The following is a 19,159-nucleotide window of genomic DNA, read 5'->3' on the forward strand; positions in this document are numbered from 1 at the left end:
TGCCAGCTAATTTTTGTATTTTTAGTAGAGACAGGGTTTCACCATGTTGACCAGGCTATGTCTCGAACTTCTGACCTCAGGTGATCCGCCCGTCTCGGCCTCCCAAAGTGCTAGGATTACAGGCGTGAGCCACCTTGCACCCCTGGCACTCCGCTTATGATTTAGGATGCTGGGTCTTGATTAAACCTGCTGTACATTGTTACCACCTGGCATTCTCTCCAGGTGGTATGGAACGGCACTCTCAGAGGAAGGAAATGTATCTCTATATGTTTCTGTACTATAAAGGTTCTATAAAGAGCCAATTTCCTTTCTGCCTTCCTGATGACCAAGCTTCCAATGGCATGCGCTCTGTACACAGATTTCACATTGGACACTTGTACTCATACAAAGGCCATCCTTGATGTTTTCCATTCATTCATACAGAACAGGATGTGAATCTATTTAGTGCACCAGATACTTAGGTAAATGAGTTAATTGCTCATCAAGGACACTGTTCTCTTGCGGCTCTTCCTGCCCATGAGACCTTGGGGGCAGATCTGCATCTGCTGAAATCACTGCATGAGGTGGGTCTGGCTCTATCCCATCTGTATTAACTACTTTCCCTTCAGGAGTGTGAGCAGCTGCAGAAGATGTACGGGGGGCAGATTGATGAAAGAACCCTGGAGAAGACCCAGCAGCAGCATATGTTGTACCAGCAGGAGCAGCACCATCAAATTCTCCAGCAACAAATTCAAGTAGGCCCTCACTCTTTGCTTTCTCCAACTTGTTTGGAGTTTGCTTTCAGGCTGATTTGCCTGTGCATTTTGGAGGAGACCACTCAGCGCAAAGTGGATTTGTGTTCTGTTTATGATTGACATGTTTGAGTAAAGGTAATCAGACCTTCTGGTGAACAACAAAAGCATAAATCTGAGACACAGATAGTTCTTTCTGTTTCTTCCCTTCCTGAGAATAGCTCTGAGTAATCTTCAAGCTCACAATAATTTTTTTCCTTTCCCCATATATGTTTTAGGACTCTATCTGTCCTCCTCAGCCATCTCCACCTCTTCAGGCTGCATGTGAAAATCAGCCAGCCCTCCTTACCCATCAGCTCCAGAGGTATGAGTCATTTTGTGTTGTGCCTAAGCCATTGTCTCGATAGCATGGTACCCTTGGCTTGACTCACTGGGAGATATGGACTGACTTGAGCATTCATCTTGCAAGAATCTATTTGAAAAGGAGAGAAACCAGTGTAAATTTCAGGAGCCTTCTTGAAATCCCAACTCCCTGTGCCACTTCATTTCCTTAGCCCCATGAGCAAAGTAATCTGATACCTAATACAGGAGCCAGACATAGGCCCACAATGAACTCTGCCATTTTGGCTGGGAAGTCTGTTCAAACAAGATGTAGATAGGTTTTAAATAGACTGTGGTGGATGGCTTATGTATATTTTTCTAACATGAGGCTTATCAAAGTAAAAAAAAATAGTTTCCACTTATATATGTTGTATGGCTGAAACTTAAGATTGTACTGTCACCTTAGGAAGCTTCTTTGTGTATCTCTTTTGTTATTTTTAAGGTTAAGGATTCAGCCTTCAAGCCCACCCCCCAACCACCCCAACAACCATCTCTTCAGGCAGCCCAGTAATAGTCCTCCCCCCATGAGCAGTGCCATGATCCAGCCTCACGGTGAGTGGAGAGGTTCAGACCAAACAGTTCATTTTATGCCACATGGGAAAAAATGATGGTCCCAGTTTTGAGCACCATAAACCATTTGAAAGGCAGAATAACATAGTATTCAGGGGTATGGACTCTAGAGCCAAGCTGCTTTGGTTTGCATCCTGGTTCCATCAGTTTCTTAGCTGTAAACCCTTGGGTAAGTTAACTTGACTTCTTGAATTAGTCCATTTCACACTGCTCGGAAGAACTGACTGAGACTGGGTAATTGATAAAGGAAAGAGGTTTCATTGACTCACAGTTCCACATGGCTGGGGAGGCCTCAGAAAACTTACAGTCATGGCAGAAGGAGAAGCAAGGCTCATCTTCCATGGTGGCAGGAGAGAGATTGCACAGGGGAAAGCACCAGAAACTTACCAAACAACCAGATCTAGAGAATTCCCTCATTATCATGAGAACAGCATGGAGGAAACTGCCCCATGATCCAGTCACCTCCCACCAGGTCCCTCCCTCGACACATGGGGACTACACTTCAAGATGAGATTTGGGTGGGTACACAGAGCCAAACCATATTACTTCTCAAATGTCAACTGAAGATAATTATGGTACAGTATGTAGATATATGTAAAACACTTGGAACAGCCTCTGGCACAAAATAGTTCTCAATAAAGGTTTACTATTATTAGTATTTTTAACAAAACCTCCAGCCCTACCAAATAAAAAGCAGCTACTGGAACCTTCCTTATAGTCATGCCTCCGTTTGGCTGTCTACTATACACGTGGGCCGCTCTCTTGTGGGTGTATAGATGGGAGCGAAGATAAGTATACCGTGACTGTGAGTCTTCAGAGGTCAGCCGTCTTAGGATCTCTTAACACTCCACAAGCTACGTCCCTAGTCAGTCTCCCTAGGATCCTTGAGAAGGGTCTGAATTGGCCTCTAGGCTCTTCCTACTTAAAGTGGGGTCCCCCAGCCACCAATATTGGGAGAAAAAGTAAGATCTCAGGTCGTATTCCAGACCTGTTAGAGTCTGGTTTTTTTTTTTTGAGATGGAGTCTCCCCCTGTCACCCAGGCTGGCGTGCAGTGGTATGATCTTGGCTCACTGCAACCTCCGCCTCCGGGTTCAAATGATTCTCCTGCCTCAGCCTCCCAAGTAGCTGGGATTATAGGTGCCCGCCACCATGCCCAGCTAATTTTTGTATTTTTAGTAGAGACAGGGTTTCGCCATGGTGGCCAGGCTGGTCTTGAACTCCTGACCTCGTGCCCACCTCGGCCTCCCAAGTGCTGGGATTACAGGTGTGAGCCACCGCGCCCAGCCTAGAGTCTGCATTTTTAACCAGATGCCAGGCCATTTGTGTGCACGTGAAGGTTCAAGAAGCACTGCCTAGATCCAAGTTACCCCCTGTAATCCATGGACCAGCTTTTAAGGGAACTTGTTGGAAACACAAATTCTTGGGGGCCCATCCTGACCTACTGAATCAAGAGTTTGAAACAGAATTATATAGATAGGACCCAGGAATCTTCTGTTTAACGAGTTCTCCAGACTTGTCCTATGCACAGTGCAGTTTGAGAAGCACTGTTCTAGCTGATATGTGGTTTGAGTATCCTCATTAGCTCTCATTACTTCTGGCTGGCTGGTGGCCTGGGGCACTTGGTCACTCTGAGGTTCCTTTCTCTCCAGGGGCTGCATCTTCTTCCCAGTTTCAAGGCTTACCTTCCCGCAGTGCAATCTTTCAGCCGCAACCTGAGAACTGTTCCTCTCCTCCCAACGTGGCACTAACCTGCTTGGGTATGCAGCAGCCTGCTCAGTCACAGCAGGTCACCATCCAAGTCCAAGAGCCTGTTGACATGCTCAGCAACATGCCAGGCACAGCTGCAGGCTCCAGTGGGCGTGGCATCTCCATCAGTCCCAGTGCCACTCAGATGCAGATGCAGCACCGTACCAACCTGATGGCCACCCTCAGCTATGGGCACCGTCCCTTGTCCAAGCAGCTGAGTGCTGACAGTGCAGAGGCTCACAGGTAAGACCGCCTAATGTCACCCAGCCATCTATGCATGGGATCCAGGTGGGAGGAAGCCCCTTAGCAGAGTGAGAGAAAAGGAGGGAAGGAGAATGGGTCTGACTAGGCTGTGCTCTTGTTTCACACTTTCTAAAATCAGGATGCTGGGTTTGGAATGAACTTGTCAGCTTTTTATTGACCCAAGGTTAAAATTCTAATGAGACTGAGGTGGAAAATGGGAAAGCTACCTTATTATTTGCTACCTTATTATTTGCTTGCAAAGAAGAAAATGGCCTATTAGAGGAATGTATAAAAATTCCAGTTCCCCTTTTCCTGAAGGGAGCATCTTGATGTTGCTTCCTTCAAGATGAGCTAGATCTATTACCCACGCAGTGCCCTCAGTCCCTTGGAGGTTACTGGACAAGCCAATAATGGAATAAATAGGGACAATGCATACATCTACCACTTCTCTGTCACACCACGGTTCTCTGTACCAGTGGGTTCTCCCTGCTGAGGAGGAGGAGAAGCTGTTCCCGGGAAGTCTAGTACTTGTTACATGGATGTCTGGTACTCCCTTTTGTGTCTGCAGCTTGAACGTGAATCGGTTCTCCCCTGCTAACTACGACCAGGCGCATTTACACCCCCATCTGTTTTCGGACCAGTCCCGGGGTTCCCCCAGCAGCTACAGCCCTTCAACAGGAGTGGGGTTCTCTCCAACCCAAGCCCTGAAAGTCCCTCCACTTGACCAATTCCCCACCTTCCCTCCCAGTGCACATCAGCAGCCGCCACACTATACCACATCGGCACTACAACAGGCCCTGCTGTCTCCCACGCCGCCAGACTATACAAGACACCAGCAGGTACCCCACATCCTTCAAGGACTGCTTTCTCCCCGGCATTCGCTCACCGGCCACTCGGACATCCGGCTGCCCCCAACAGAATTTGCACAGCTCATTAAAAGGCAGCAGCAACAACGGCAGCAGCAGCAGCAACAGCAGCAACAGCAAGAATACCAGGAACTGTTCAGGCACATGAACCAAGGAGATGCGGGGAGTCTGGCTCCCAGCCTTGGGGGACAGAGCATGACAGAGCGCCAGGCTTTATCTTATCAAAATGCTGACTCTTATCACCATCACACCAGCCCCCAGCATCTGCTACAAATCAGGGCACAGGAATGTATCTCACAGGCTTCCTCAGCCACCCCACCCCACGGGTTTGCTCACCAGCCGGCACTGATGCATTCAGAGAGCATGGAGGAGGACTGCTCGTGTGAGGGGGCCAAGGACGGCTTCCCAGACAGTAAGAGTTCAAGTACATTGACCAAAGGTTGCCATGACAGCCCTCTGCTCTTGAGTACCGGTGGACCTGGGGACCCTGAATCTTTGCTAGGAACTGTGAGTCATGCCCAAGAATTGGGGATACATCCCTATGGTCATCAGCCAACTGCTGCATTCAGTAAAAATAAGGTGCCCAGCAGAGGTAAGTGTCTCCTCACAGTGAAAGTCCTGGGCCAGTCTGCCCTAATCAGCTGACTGAGTAATGTTATCCTTTTTCAGCTAGTCTTCTGTGTTCCTAAGAAAAAAAGAATTTCTGAGCTTCAGGACCTTCTTGGGGAGAAGCATGTAGGAAGTGGTTATTGGTGCACGAGGGGTCCATTTTCAAAATCAAAGGACTATGATACAAAATTAACACTTAGTCAATAAGATAGATGATCTATTTCCCTTATTCATACCAGTTTCTTGGAATCCAGAAATTCTTGACTGCCATCCAAACAGCTAACTTTAACTTGTGCAATAGAAAAAAGTCAGACAAACATAATTTAGTGTAAATAGCGTGGGAACAAGAGTCAGAGCACCTTAATTCTGCTCTTGCAGCTATCATAAATAATGATAACTCTGTCATTTAAACCCTCTGATTCTGATTTTCCTCATCTGTGAAGAAGGTGTTGGAGGAACAATGGAGTATCTTACGGAGTATCTGTGGAGATGAAAACATGTATATATGTGTTTGTTTCTTCGTAATATTTGCATGAGAGAGAGGCACATTCAGATCATCTGAAATGTATGATTTCAGTGCATAAATGTGAGGTATTATTACTCTGGTCGTTTTATTAGTGAGCTAAATGCGGAATATTACAGCATCATAAGGGGCCCCATTATCATTTCATTTTGTACCACTTTATAATTAATGAGTGTATTCATTCTCATTCTGAAGGAGATCAGGATTACAATCAGTAAGTTATACTTAGAAAATACAGTTCCATTAGCATCATAGGATTCATCCTAGACAAAACCAGGAATCTTGCAATTTACCACTCTTCACCATTGCCATCCAAGGGAATAAAAAGCAATTTATCTGTAAACTGTACAACCCTGAGACTGAGCAGTTTCTTCCATCCTTCCCTCCCTGGAACTACCTGCATCTCCTGCCCTGTCCTTTAAAGTCAGTGCTGAAAACTCAGCTCCAAGGGGAATTCGGTCCTGCAGCACAGAGTAGTAGAGAAGGCCTTGCTGTAAAGCAGTTTCTGTGAAAAAGCCTTGGTGGTGCCAGGTTGTACTCATTATGCACTCTTAGGGGAGAATTGTTGCCTGAAATGCCAGTTCAATCCTGACCTTTTGAACAGATGGGTGTCATCCAGCTGAGAGACTGGCCCCAGTGAGATGTACTGTGTTCACTTGTGGCTGCTGTATTCTTAGTGGACATAGGAGGATGGGAGCTTTCAGAACCAGGTCATAGGTGGAATGGTTAACAGACCTGAGGGTATTTAGGATTGGGAGGAAAAACGAAGAGAAACATCATACTTGTTAGATGGAAGAAGGGATTAGATTTTTCTGGGTTCATATTATGGGGCAGAACCAAGATCAAGATAGAAGTTGCAGCAAATTTCAACTCCCTGTGGAAGACCTTTATAAGAACTCTCCAGAATAGGCTGCCTTAGCAGCCTGGGAGCTTTCTAACAGAGGTGGGATGATGGTACGGGGATGTTGTGGAAAAGATTCCCCTGCAAATGGAAGCTTCCAGCAGATTAGCACGCTATAGTTGGCATGAAAAGGAGATGAGCTCACATTTCTTTTTATTTTTTTTATTTTATTTTTATTTTTATTTTTATTTTGAGACGGAGTCTTGCTGTTACCCAGGCTGGAGTGCAGTGGCGTGATCTCAGCTCACTGCAAGCTCTGCCTCCCAGGTTCACGCCATTCTCCTGCCTCAGCCTCCAGAGTAGCTGGGACTACAGGCGCCCGCCACCACACCCGGCTAATTTTTTGTATTTTTAGTAGAGACAGGGTTTCACCATGTTAGCCAGGATGGTCTCAATCTCCTGACTTCGTGATCCACATGCCTTGGCCTCCCAAAGTGCTGGGATTACAGGTGTGAGTCACCGCGCCCGGCTGAGCTCACATTTCTATTGTGCCTTCCATGTGCCAGGCACCAAATGCTGTTCACATACGGATTCATTTAATCCTTAAAACAACCCTAGAATAACCAACTCTTATTCCCATTTACCAGTGAAACAGCGGAGGCACAGAGATTAAGTAACTTGTCCCCAAAGTCAAGAGGTAGTCAGTGGCAACTGAACGTAGGAGTACTCACACTAGCTGCCACTGACAAAAGAGATGCTTACCGAGCAAGTCCCGGGTGTGCAGGGCACTGAGGAAGGAGCATAGCTGCAGCAAACAGTGCTTCTGCCCTTCACCCCTGCCCCCGGCTGGGTTGCCATGTACTTTCAATACTTCCTGAAATGTTTTCTTCAAAAATTATTTTCTCTAGTTTACCTTCCTTCCTGTGTGACTTCTATGTATAGAAAGTCTGGAGAGCATAATTCCCCATTGTCCCCTGATTATCAGAGGACCCCTTCTTCGGCAGGCATGCTAGTCTGTTGAGTACCCACTGTTGGTGCAAGTGCTGTGGGCGCACCAGAGGAGGGAGAAATTACTTCAATCCAAGGAACAAGGTAGGTTTCCAGCAATAAGTAGCTTGTGGGTTGGGTCCTGGTGGATGAAGAAGGTTTGCCATTTGGATCTAGAGGAGAAGCAAGAGAAAAGAACAATGGGTGAGACTGTCTCAAGGAATTTTCCAAGGACAGCAGCAGGCTTGGCTGGTTTGAAGTACAGCGTACATGAAGGCATTAGTAGAAGCTAAGGACAGAGGTTTTCTAAAATGCATCGTCTAGATTCAGCTGTACCATGAAAAAAACTCAAGTTTTTTTTTTTTTTTTTTTTTTGGCAGAGTCTCACACTGTCACCCATGCTGGAGTGCAGTGGCACGATCTCGGCTCACTGCAACCTCCCCCTCCTGGGTTCAAGCGATTCTCCTGCCTCAGCCTCCTAAGTAGCTAGGATTACAGGCGTGCACTACCACAGCCGGCTAATTTTTTTTGTAGAGACGGGGTTTCACCATGTTGGCCAGGCTGGTCTTGAAGTCCTGACTTCAAGTGATCGAACCACCTCGGCCTCACAAAGTGCTGGGATTACAGGCATGAGTCACCATGCCTGGCTTTCAAGTTTCTTTTAAAAACTTCAGAGCTTACATTTTTGCTTTACCGAAAAAGTCATCAGATAATTTGCTGTTCACGTCTGTCACAAAAGGCTTATAATGCTGTGCCCCCACCACTCTGCAGGCAAGTGGGGGAGCTCACTCTTCTCAACCTTTTTGGCCAGGAAGGAATGTCTGCTGTTTCTTTTAATGGTCCCTCCATCTCAACTGTGTTGCACAAGACTCTAGTGTAGGTGCTGTGAGAATGCAGAGATGAAAGGATAAAGAACCTGTCCTCAGGGAGCTTCTACTGTACTAGGGGATGTAAAACAAGCTCATAAACAGCTTTGCTATGAAGTGCTAGGTACTAAGTGCTACAAGAAGTATCACTAAGAAGAGCAGAGCTAGTGTGATCTTCTTAGCATTTCTTAAGGGTAGATGAACAGGGATTGTTGGTGTTATTTAGTTACTTTTTGAGTCAGGGTCTTGCTCTGTCACCTAGGCTAGAGTGCAGTGGTGCAACCACGGTTCACTGCAGCCTCGACCTCTTGGGCTCAAGCAATCCTCCCACCTCAACCTCCAGAGCAACTGGGACTACAGGCGCGTGCCACTACACCCAGCTAATTTTGTTTTCCTTTGGTATAGATAGGGTCTTGCTATGTTGCCGGGGCTGATCTTGAACTCGTGGGCTCAAACAATCCTCGCTTCTTGGCCTCCCAAAATGCTGGGATTACAGGCACGAGCCACCACACCCAGCCATGTTGGTATTAGTAAAGGAAAATTAGATGCCATCATATCAGTGTCCATGGTTACCTATTTCCTTGATGGCGATTTGCCACCAGCCAGTATGAGGCCAGGCACTGTGAGAGCACTGAGCAGGCAGCATGCCAAAGGTTTCTTTCCCATTTGTAGAAGTGTCAGGATTTCACATGCCCCATGCTGTCTGTAATCTCCCTGCCTGCCACCCTAGAAGGAAAAATAAGGTTTGTCTTTCTTCTATAGTGGTACACACACTTGATCTTTTTGACTTTGCAAATAAATACAGCAGCATAACCAATCTACACCGTGAGATTACCAACTGGAACTCACAAAGAAAACCACATCCTCTTCTCTGAGCTCAGTCAGCCTCAGCATTATTACTCAGGCCTCATAGAGCAGTAAAATGCTGACAGAGTGGGAGAGGTTACCCCAGAACCTTTAAGGGGAGTATGCAGGCACGTCATTGCTCCCATTTTCTCTCAAAACCCAGTAAGTGAGTAAGGACGAGTCAACATTGACAGATTCAATAGAGAATTGTGCAAGTTGCCTCAAAGTTCCCCGGGAAGGTGGGTGGTGTGCATTGTGTCCGTTTGTGCATTTTTCCCCTTGTGTGATCGGACGATCATCCTACCTCTGCACTCTCTTACCTTTAGTTTGATAAATATTCAAGCATGTAGCTCTTGGGAACCGTCTTTCCTCCATGACTTTGGTAGCTGCTGAATTGGCATAAAGGGTTGCCAAAGATTTGATCCTAAATCTCATGTTCCTTGGGCAGTGGGTTAGTCTGTTTATACCCCCCAAAATGGTCGATAGGGTCTCATTTATAGAGTGTCACAAAGGACTTCTAGACTCAGGGTCAGCATTCTTACCAAAAATCAGACTTGACTTATTTGGTCTTTTACAGTTGATTAAAGACTCTTTCACATGTGTTGTCTTTTTGAGCCCCCAAACAACCCTCATTTTTGAGATCAGGAACCTTGAGGAGAAGCTGAAAGATTTGCCAACACTTTGCTGGTGAGGGAGCTGGGTCCTGACTTCAAGTTTTCTGATCCCCTGGTCATGTATTTTTTCCTTTACGCCTCCTTGCCCACTCTGCACCCTCCAAGCACAGCTGCCAAATGAAAGATGCTAGCCCTTCCAGGTCTTTGACCTACTGATGATACTGAAACTTGAGCAGACAGAGCCATGGAGTATCCCCTGACTCCTATTAATACTCTTTTTCATCTGGCTTTTAACTGACATTTGTCTGTCCTGAATCAGAGGCTTCTCCTGGAAATTAAAGTTTCCCCTAGTCATTTGTTCATTTACATATGGGTAAATTGTCCCTCGTAATTCTGTAAGCAGGGTTCTGTGATTAAATCGATTTCCTTGTTTGTTTTTGTCAGCTGACTCAGTATGCCCTTATGCACTCAGAAATAACATCTCTAAACTGAATATAAATCATGCCAGACTTTATTGAGCCTTTACAGTGTAGTAACCTCTATGAAGCACTCTGCACCCATGGAGTCAGTCCTGTTGTACAGATAACTAAGACCCAGCAAAGCAAGATAACTTGCCCGAGCTCCTGCTCCTCAGGAAGCAGCGAAGCCAGGATTCACGGCCAACTCGTCCTGACCCCAGAGCTTGTGCTTATGACCCTGGTGCTCAACTGCAGCTTGGCTGAGGGGTGAGCTCTGGGCTGAGAGTCAGGAAGGCCCCCACATGATTTGTCAGGTGGTTGCTTGCTCTGTCTTGGTGCCTATAGGCATCAGACCTGAAGGCGGGGAAGACCGCAGACAAGGCAGAACCCAAAGGAGGGTGGGTGTTTTGGTTTGCAGAGGCCCCATTCTCAGGGATAAAAACAAGTTCTGAGAGAGGGAAGGAAAAGAGCCTTAAAAGACACAGCAAACAAACCAAAACACTGAGGCCTCCAGAAGAGGCAGGAAGGCTCCAACCAGGACTATATACATTTTGTTAGCTTTGCCGTTTCCTCATGGTTAGTAATGATGTTTTAAAAATCTTTAAACAGGAGAGCGCTCATGTTTGTCCTTGCGGAGAGCAAAGAGGTGCAACTGATGAGATTTGCATCCAACTATATAATCAGGCTTAGAGGAAAAAAGCACCCCAAGGAATTGAGTGGATGATGTTAGTTATCAAAGAAGACAATATAGGTTTTTGAAAAAGTAAGAAGCGGCTGCTCGCGTTGCTTCTTGGCAAAGCAGACAGAATCACCATTTCCTCACTCCCACGCAACCATGTTGCACCACTTCCTGCCAGTGGTTTTTGGTTGGCCCTGGTGCCAGCATGCAAGCAGTGCCCACTGAGAGGAATTGGGCAGAGTGGGTAGGACGGGCGGGCTAATCCCACAGAGCAAGTCATGGTGTAGGTTTTCTTTTACCTTCTCTCTGCTGGCTTTTAGCTTTCTGTAGCAAAACAGTTGGCTTCTGGCTGTTCCTTTTACCTCTTTGCTCAGAGAACTTTCAAAAGATTTCTCACTTGCCATCACCTTTGGTAGTTGGGAAGCTCCCTCCTCTAATTTTTCTCCAGAATGTCTTGCATTACTCCCCTCCCTTTCCATCCTGCCTCTGCCCCTAAGTCCGAGCCTAACCTTAATCATTATAGAAAACCATTTAAATACAGAGACCTGAAATCCTTTACCTGACATTCAAGAAGTATGCTTTACTTTCATTATTCAAATAGATCATTGGAATGGCACAGTTAGCATTACAGCTGTGTTTGCTATTAAGAGTTTTTTTTTTAAACTTAGTCCCACCAAGAGTCAGTTCATCCAAGATAAGCTCAATAGTTTCCAAGAAGCTTTAACTCAGAAAACCAACCAAGCAAACACAACTTATTTTCAAGTCCCAGGCTTTTAAAGACTGAAGACAAAAGTGCTACCAGGAGGATCCTGTCAACATAGGTGTGGCTTTGATAGTCTTCTTGACTATCCTTGATCAAGAAGAAATATTCATTCCTCTTTCTCTCCAATTCTAGTCCATAGAGTTGTATGCTCTGACAGGATAGTCATATTAAGAGAGCATTTATTTTTATTATTCTTTTTTGAGATAGAGTCTCACTCTGTTGCCCAGGCTGGAGTGCAGTGGCATGGCCTTGGCTCACTGCAATCTCTGCCTTCTGAGTTCAAGCAATTCTCCTGCCTTAGCCTCCTGAGTAGCTGGGACTACAGGTGCACGCCACCACACCTGGCTAATTTTTGTATTTTTAGTAGAGGCGGAGTTTCGCCATGTTGGCCAGGCTGGTCTCGAACTCCTCACCTCAGGTGATCCACCCGCCCCGGCCTCCCAAAGTGCTGGGATTACACGCGTCCAGCCTAAAGAGCATTTACTGACATCAGTGAAAGAGATCATAATACTGGGTATAGGACAATATTCTAGAACACTGAAGGTTCACAGACATACATGAGGTATAGTTCTTGCCTGCAAAGAATTTATAGTCTAATGTGAATGATTAAGTACATAATTGAACATGGTACCCAGGATAATGTTAGAGCAATCAGAGACAAAGTCTTTTGAAGTTTAAAGGAAGAGATGATCTATTTCTGTTTGAAAGGAAAAGTTTAATAAAGACAATAGCATTTGATATGGACATAGAATGATGAGTTGCTTTGGATTGGCAGGAATGAAGGCAGAAGAATCAGTTATTTGCAGATAGAAGGAACAGTGAGGGCAAATGCATAGAATTGTGCATAGATGGGGAACAGTTAAGTGGTCCCATTTGACTAGAGCTTAGAATGTATGGAGAGGGGAATATGAGGCACTGATTGGAAGATAGCCCGGGGCAGTGTTGTAAAATGAAAGTGAATGGACTACAGAACGGTTGGTCTTTGTAGGATAGTAGTAGGGGGTTGGTTATGAGGCTAGCGTAATAATCCAGGCAAGAGATAATCAGGTTTCCACGAGATTGGCAACAAAGGGACTGAAGTGACCAGCATTGCAGAGGTAGATTCAGCACCAGGAGTGAGGAATCAATAGTGGCCCCAAGAGCGTATGCCTGGAAGATTTGGAAAATGAGGCATCAAAACGACAATGTCTGAAGGAGTAGCAGGTTATGGGGGAAGTTGATGGGTTTGGAATTGGACATGGTAAGTGTTACATGCTAGTTAGATATCCAGGGAAAGATGCCTAGTAAGTAGCTGGAAGTATGGATCTGGGGCTTAAAGGAGCACTTCAGTAATTCTTTACATAAAGGCAGTACAGCCATGAAAATAGATGATGTTGCCAAAGTAAGTGTGGGGAGAGAGAAGATCTAGGACAAAAATGTGGAGAGTACTTGCTTAGGAAGGGTGGAGGGGCCATTGAAGGAGTCAGAAGCAGCAGTTAGAGAAGTAGAAAGAGGAGAGGAGCAGCGTGGTACACTGAGGTCACCGGGGAAGGAGAGAGGACGCAGCCAGCCACAGAACAAATGCATCCTCTAGGGCTAGAGGGTCCTGAAAGCTCCAAGAGTAATTCTCATGTGCATTTAGGTTTGGGAATAGATCACTGTTAATTCAACAGAGAAATGAAAGAAGAGAAGGTTCAGTGGGGTCCAGCCATGCCCTGTTAACGTGGAATTTTTTTCCTAAGGGTGTGGTCCCCTCCCCTACAGCTCATCTTTTGGAGGGCTGGTCCAGGCTCCTCTAAGCCATAACACTGGCTGAGGATTAGCGGTTAGTGTACATGATCTTCTCAGCCTTGCGCGTTGTCCCTTGCAAGACATTGCTTGGATGGGAGTTTCCAGTGCTGGGAGAAGTTCCGCCCCACTGACTCTATTCTGCTGTGTCTCCTCAGAGCCTGTCATAGGGAACTGCATGGATCGAAGTTCTCCAGGACAAGCAGCGGAGCTGCCGGATCACAATGGGCTCGGGTACCCAGCACGCCCCTCCGTCCATGAGCACCACAGGCCCCGGACCCTCCAGAGACACCACACGATCCAGAACAGCGACGATGCTTATGTATGTTGGTCCCTCCTGCTGCACAGAGGTGGATCCTCCCCGTCCCGGCCTTGAAACGTAGCATAATGATGTGGGGTAGCCTCTCTTGGCCGCTCTCCTCAGTCAGCATCCAGCCTTTCTGGAAACTGTGGGGAGCATTTCTTTTTTTTTTTTTGAGACTCTGCCTCAAAAAAAATAAATAAAATTCAGTTCCTCAGTCACACTTTATTTTTTATTACTATTTTTTTTTTTTTTTTTTTTTTGGAGACGGAGTCTCGCTCTGTCTTGGCTCACTGCAAGCTCCGCCTCCCGGGTTCACGCCATTCTCCTGCCTCAGCCTCTCCGAGTAGCTGGGACTACAGGCACCCGCCACCACGCCCGGCTAATTTTTTGTATTTTTAGTAGAGACGGGGTTTCACCGTGGTCTTGATCTCCTGACCTCGTGATCCGCCCGCCTCGGCCTCCCAAAGTGCTGGGATTACAAGCGTAAGCCACCGTGCCCAGCCTATTACTATTATTATTTTTTTGAGACAGAGTCTTGCTCTGTCGCCCAGGCTGGAGTGCAGTGGCGCGATCTCGGCTCACTGCAAGCTCCGCCTCCCGGGTTCAAGCCATTCTCCTGCCTCAACCTCCCGAGTAGCTGGGACTACAGGCGCCTGCCACCACGCCCAGCTTATTTTTTGTATTTTTAGTAGAGACGGGGTTTCACCGTGTTAGCCAGGATGGTCTCGATCTCCTGACCTTGTGATCCACCCACCTCGGCCTCCCAAAGTGCTGGGATTACAGGTGTGAGCCACCGCGCCCAGCCCAGTCACACTTTAAGTGCTCAGTAGCCACTTGTGGCTACTGGTTACCATATTGGACAGGACAGAGAACATTTCCATCACTGCAGAGCGTGACTGGACGGTGCTGTCCTAAGACAGAGTCCCAGTGGAGATGGGGATAGGTCAGAAATCTGGTTTTAGAAGGCCATGTAGGTGTCAAGATGTCACCACCAGCTGAGATTTGCCGACCCTCAGCCCCTGCACTGGGGAAAGCCAAGCAGCTTCCCACACTGTCGCTGTGGAGCGCCCCCTTTGGGTGGTGCTGTAGAGGAAGGAGGCTGAAGTGGGGCCCCAGGCTGTGTTTTGCCTGGGCTCCTTCAGAAGGACCAGCTGTCTCTAGGGGTTGCCTGAGGGTGGTGCATTGTCTGGTGTGCTTATTTCGTCTCTTAACTGTTTTCTGCAGGTACAGCTGGATAACTTGCCAGGAATGAGTCTCGTGGCTGGGAAAGCACTTAGCTCTGCCCGGATGTCAGATGCAGTTCTCAGTCAGTCTTCGCTCATGGGCAGCCAGCAGTTTCAGGATGGGGAAGATGAGGGTGAGGAGCCTTATGCATGGGGCACTCCAGAGAAGTTCCTGGAGGGTCCTCCCTCCATCTTCCGTGACTGCTCCTCTCTTCCATAGGAAGAGCTCATGGGGAGGTAGAGCCACAGCATCCCACAGGTTCTGGACACAGCCCCTTTCCCCATTGGTCTTCCCTGAGTGCGGGTGTGTAAAGGAGGTGTGGCTTCTGGCCAGATGGCACAGGGCTCTCCTATTCCTGTCTCTCATCTCTGGGATGATATGCCTTCAATCACTTTTTCCTGTTCTGCTTAGAGGGCATCAGGTCCTAATGGCACATTTCTACCTCTCCTTGGAGCCAGTCCAGGGAGGGTGTCATAACAAATAATAGGCGTAAGCCTTGGGCGGGGCAGGTCTGCCATCAGTCCCAAGGCTGTCCTTTTCAGGCTCTGCAGGCGAGGCACTTGGCCTTCTGGACCCCGAGATCCTCATCTGTAAAGTGGCAAAAACGATAGAGCCTTTATCCTACATTGTGCCCTGAGGGCTGGCTGGCTTAGTGAGTATCAAGTGCTTAGCACAATGTCTGGAACACAGACAGTGCCCAGGAATGGGTGCCTGCAGGCAGTAAAATTATTCTCCCTTTCACCCTTTAAGAGGTGATCCTTTCTGAAGGAGTCCTCTCTATCTTCTCTCACACTACAGTAGTTGATCTTACCTAAGGATGGGAAAGGGTAAAGGAAAAGGGAAAAAAATGGAACAGGCAGAGGAGAATACAGGAAGAATCTTGGCCCCTGCTCATCGTCACTCAACACCTTGAGGGCCTGCTGTGAGCTAGGATTCAGGGCTGGGAGTCAGGCTGTGGGATGCTCAGACAGGTTGCCTTCGATTCCTCCTCTGTCTCCCCCTTGCTCTCCTAGCCCCCCAGTTCCCTGCCAACCTCATACATTCTTTTTGGTCTTGCAGAATGTGGGGCAAGCCTGGGAGGTCATGAGCACCCAGACCTGAGTGATGGCAGCCAGCATTTAAACTCCTCTTGCTATCCATCTACGTGTATTACAGACATTCTGCTCAGCTACAAGCACCCTGAAGTCTCCTTCAGCATGGAGCAGGCAGGCGTGTAACAAGAAACAGAGAGTGAGTGTCACCCTGGCCAGGGCCAAACCAGCCCTGTGGCCCAGTGCCCGCTCCTGATCCCATCAGGAGCTTCAGCCCATGTGTTGTGGTGGCCAGTGCAGTCGACAGTACCACGCCTCCCCTCATGGCTTTCACAGTTTCTTGCTTTTCATTAACGACCCTGCTAGTTTTAGGGCGCGAGGTAGGGGTGGGGGTGTGCAGAAGAAATGCTAAACACAGTCTCTTGGTTCGGTTATGGGAATAAGACACAAGACCCGCCGTGTGTTATAGGTGCTCTAGCCTTCATAGAGACGACTCCAGAGGATAGAGGTGACCTCTGGCCAGCGTAATGAGGAAAGGAGGAAGTCCTTAAACTCAGGCCTAAAAGACAAAACCTGGTAGGAAAATATGTCCAGCTACATTTTTTAAGGCCATACAGAAGCAAGTGGCAGGATATTCCAGACTAGGGAAATGTGTGATGAGAGGCCTGTGGTAGAAAGAATGGGGAAATTGGCTTGTTTGGCGGGAGTAATGCAAAGAGTACACAGCAGGCACCATTGGTTGTATCTGGAAAATCCTTGACAGAAGAGGCCTGATGAAAGGGAAGCCACTTGGCAAATCCACATCAGAGCCTCAGTATGGCAAGCTGCCTCAACACCTGAGGGAAAGTAAACCCGCTGCATTTTTTAAAAGGTTTTAAATGGAATATTTGAGTCTTTCTCTTTTCAAACTAATTCTCCTCTGTGTCTGCTTTATTCCAGGTTTTGTGTACAGCTTGGGAATGAAAAGGTTGATTGTAAACCCACAGTATCTAGCAGCATTGCGCCAAATTGCCCTTGTGTTTCTCTCCACCCAAAATATCACAGCTGCTTTCCTCACATTTGGTTCATCTGTGTGCTGTTCTTTTGGGTTCGGAGAAGGTTTTGCCATGTTTGCTTGTATGACCAAGTCACCAAGGAAATAAACAGGAAGGAAATCCATGTTCTCCATCTTTTGTGAAAGTATATTTGAATTGGTGGTGTTTTGTTTTGTTTTTGGTATGTTTTCTTCCGGAAGTGATTTACTTTTTTTTTTTCTTCCTTTCTTTTTTTTCTTTCGTTCCTTTTTTGAAACAGGAGAGCAAAGCAGTTAGAGTTCAGAGGCCAGGGGCCTCAGGGCCACTCCCTCCCTAGTCTTCATCAGCAGAGCACCCTCCATCCCCCTGCATTGCTCTTCTGTGAAAGCAAATACTAAAGGATGCCATCCTCTGGAATCCTAATGGCAGGCAAAGGGAGAGAGGAAGGGTGACGGCTTCTGGCACTTAGAAAACAAAAAGAACAAAAAAAGAGAAACCCCCAAGCCTGGAACCCAGAGAGGTCTTTACTGCTGGGATCCACGGAAAACATGTCTGTCCCAGCCAGGATCATATGAAGAGTTTGGCACGGAGGCTGAGAATGACCTGGCATAGATGGTTTGCCAGTTAGAATGTCTCAGTTTGAGCCTTTGCTTTTGGTGGATAACTCAGCTCCCCTCTTGTAACCTGGAAAGTTGGTTGCCTTTATCATCCTGCTGGTTTTATCCATGGACTGAACACCCAACAGCAGTGCACTATGCTTTCTGTGGCATCTTTCATTCTCATTTTATATTGTGCTATAAAAAAGATTGTTTCTCCATATATATATTATATATGTGTGTATATATATAATATATATATTATATATGTGTGTATATATATTTTATATATATATTATATATATATACATATATATTATATATATATATATATGCTCTCCCCTTTCAGCCTCTTTGTCACAGGGAAGAAGTGTAGGAGGTTGCCTTGGGCCCTGCCTCTCTCCTAACCTCCTCTTCCCCACTGGGCACCCTCAGCCCCTATATTTTAATTCTTGATCATGTAGAAATTGTTTTTGGTAAATGTTGATATTATTGTTATTATCATTATTAATAAAGAGAAAAGGAATTTTTGTTTAAATGAGAAATGTTTAACCAGATTCTGTTCTATTTGAATTGTGACTTGCACCTTTTGTTCAAAGTATTTCCTTTAGGCATTGTAATTGTGAACAGCTCTTACTTGTGCCAGTGACAGATGCAGTGGTCTCCTTTCCCCAGTTGAAGCAGTGCATACGCAATAGCTATTGTTTGTGTTATCTTTATTTCTCTTCATTGTTAGAAACCAAAGTCTTCTCTGCTGGCTGGGGCTGAGAGAGGGTCTGGGTTATCTCCTTCTGATCTTCAAAACAAGAGAGAGACCTTGAATACACTGACTCTCCACCCTTTCTCTTTCTGGGAAAGGAGAGCAAGAGGTCCCGAGTCCCCTCCTAGTCTTTCATCCTGAATTTGCACAGAGGAAAGCGGGTGCCCGGCATGGCCATCCTGATGTTGCTGGCGGGATCCCCATGCACCTTGTCCTTCTCCACTGATACTGGCAGCTCAGCTCCTGGACCCAATATCCCTTGAGTGGAATTCTGCATTGCAAGAGCCCTTCCTGGGAGCTGTCCCATGTTTCCATGGTCCCCAGTCTCCCCTCCACTTGGTGGGGTCACCAACTACTCACCAGAAGGGGGCTTACCAAGAAAGCCCTAAAAGCTGTTGACTTATCTGCGCTTGTTCCAACTCTTATGCCCCCAACCTGCCCTACCACCACCACGCGCTCAGCCTGATCTGTTTACATGGTACTGTATGTATGGGAGAGCAGACTGCACCCTCCAGCAACACCAGATGAAAGCCAGTGAGCCTACTAACCGTGCCATCTTGCAAACTACACTTTAAAAAAAACTCATTGCTTTGTATTGTAGTAACCAATATGCGCAGTATATGTTGAATGTATATGAACATACTTTCCTATTTCTGTTCTTTGAAAATGTCAGAAATATTTTTTTCTTTCTCATTTTATGTTGAACTAAAAAGGATTAAAAAAAAAATCTCCAGACTCAA

The 19,159-nt window shown here is 46.6% G+C and overlaps 1 protein-coding gene across 7 annotated transcripts in view; it reads left to right on the forward strand.

The window, feature by feature from the left end:
• The window catches only part of SIK3 (SIK family kinase 3), a 267,686-nt gene extending 248,527 nt beyond the window's left edge, over positions 1 to 19,159 (forward strand). For 3 of the 7 annotated variants that reach the window (XM_030829422.1, XM_030829424.1, XM_030829423.1), the window contains 9 exons: positions 609 to 734; positions 1,010 to 1,095; positions 1,555 to 1,664; positions 3,333 to 3,672; positions 4,421 to 5,130; positions 13,650 to 13,813; positions 15,020 to 15,152; positions 16,079 to 16,249; positions 16,990 to 19,159. In XM_030829422.1, coding sequence (XP_030685282.1) covers positions 609 to 734; positions 1,010 to 1,095; positions 1,555 to 1,664; positions 3,333 to 3,672; positions 4,421 to 5,130; positions 13,650 to 13,813; positions 15,020 to 15,152; positions 16,079 to 16,236 — 1,827 coding nt within the window. In that variant the 3' untranslated portion in view covers positions 16,237 to 16,249; positions 16,990 to 19,159. Of the gene's footprint in view, positions 1 to 608; positions 735 to 1,009; positions 1,096 to 1,554; positions 1,665 to 3,332; positions 3,673 to 4,240; positions 5,131 to 13,649; positions 13,814 to 15,019; positions 15,153 to 16,078; positions 16,250 to 16,989 lie in introns of all 7 variants that reach the window. The other 4 variants (XM_030829419.1, XM_030829421.1, XM_030829426.1 and 1 more) reach the window with 2 other exon arrangements.

The sequence above is a fragment of the Nomascus leucogenys genome, chromosome 15 (assembly GCF_006542625.1).
Source record: "Nomascus leucogenys isolate Asia chromosome 15, Asia_NLE_v1, whole genome shotgun sequence".
NCBI lineage: Eukaryota > Metazoa > Chordata > Mammalia > Primates > Hylobatidae > Nomascus > Nomascus leucogenys.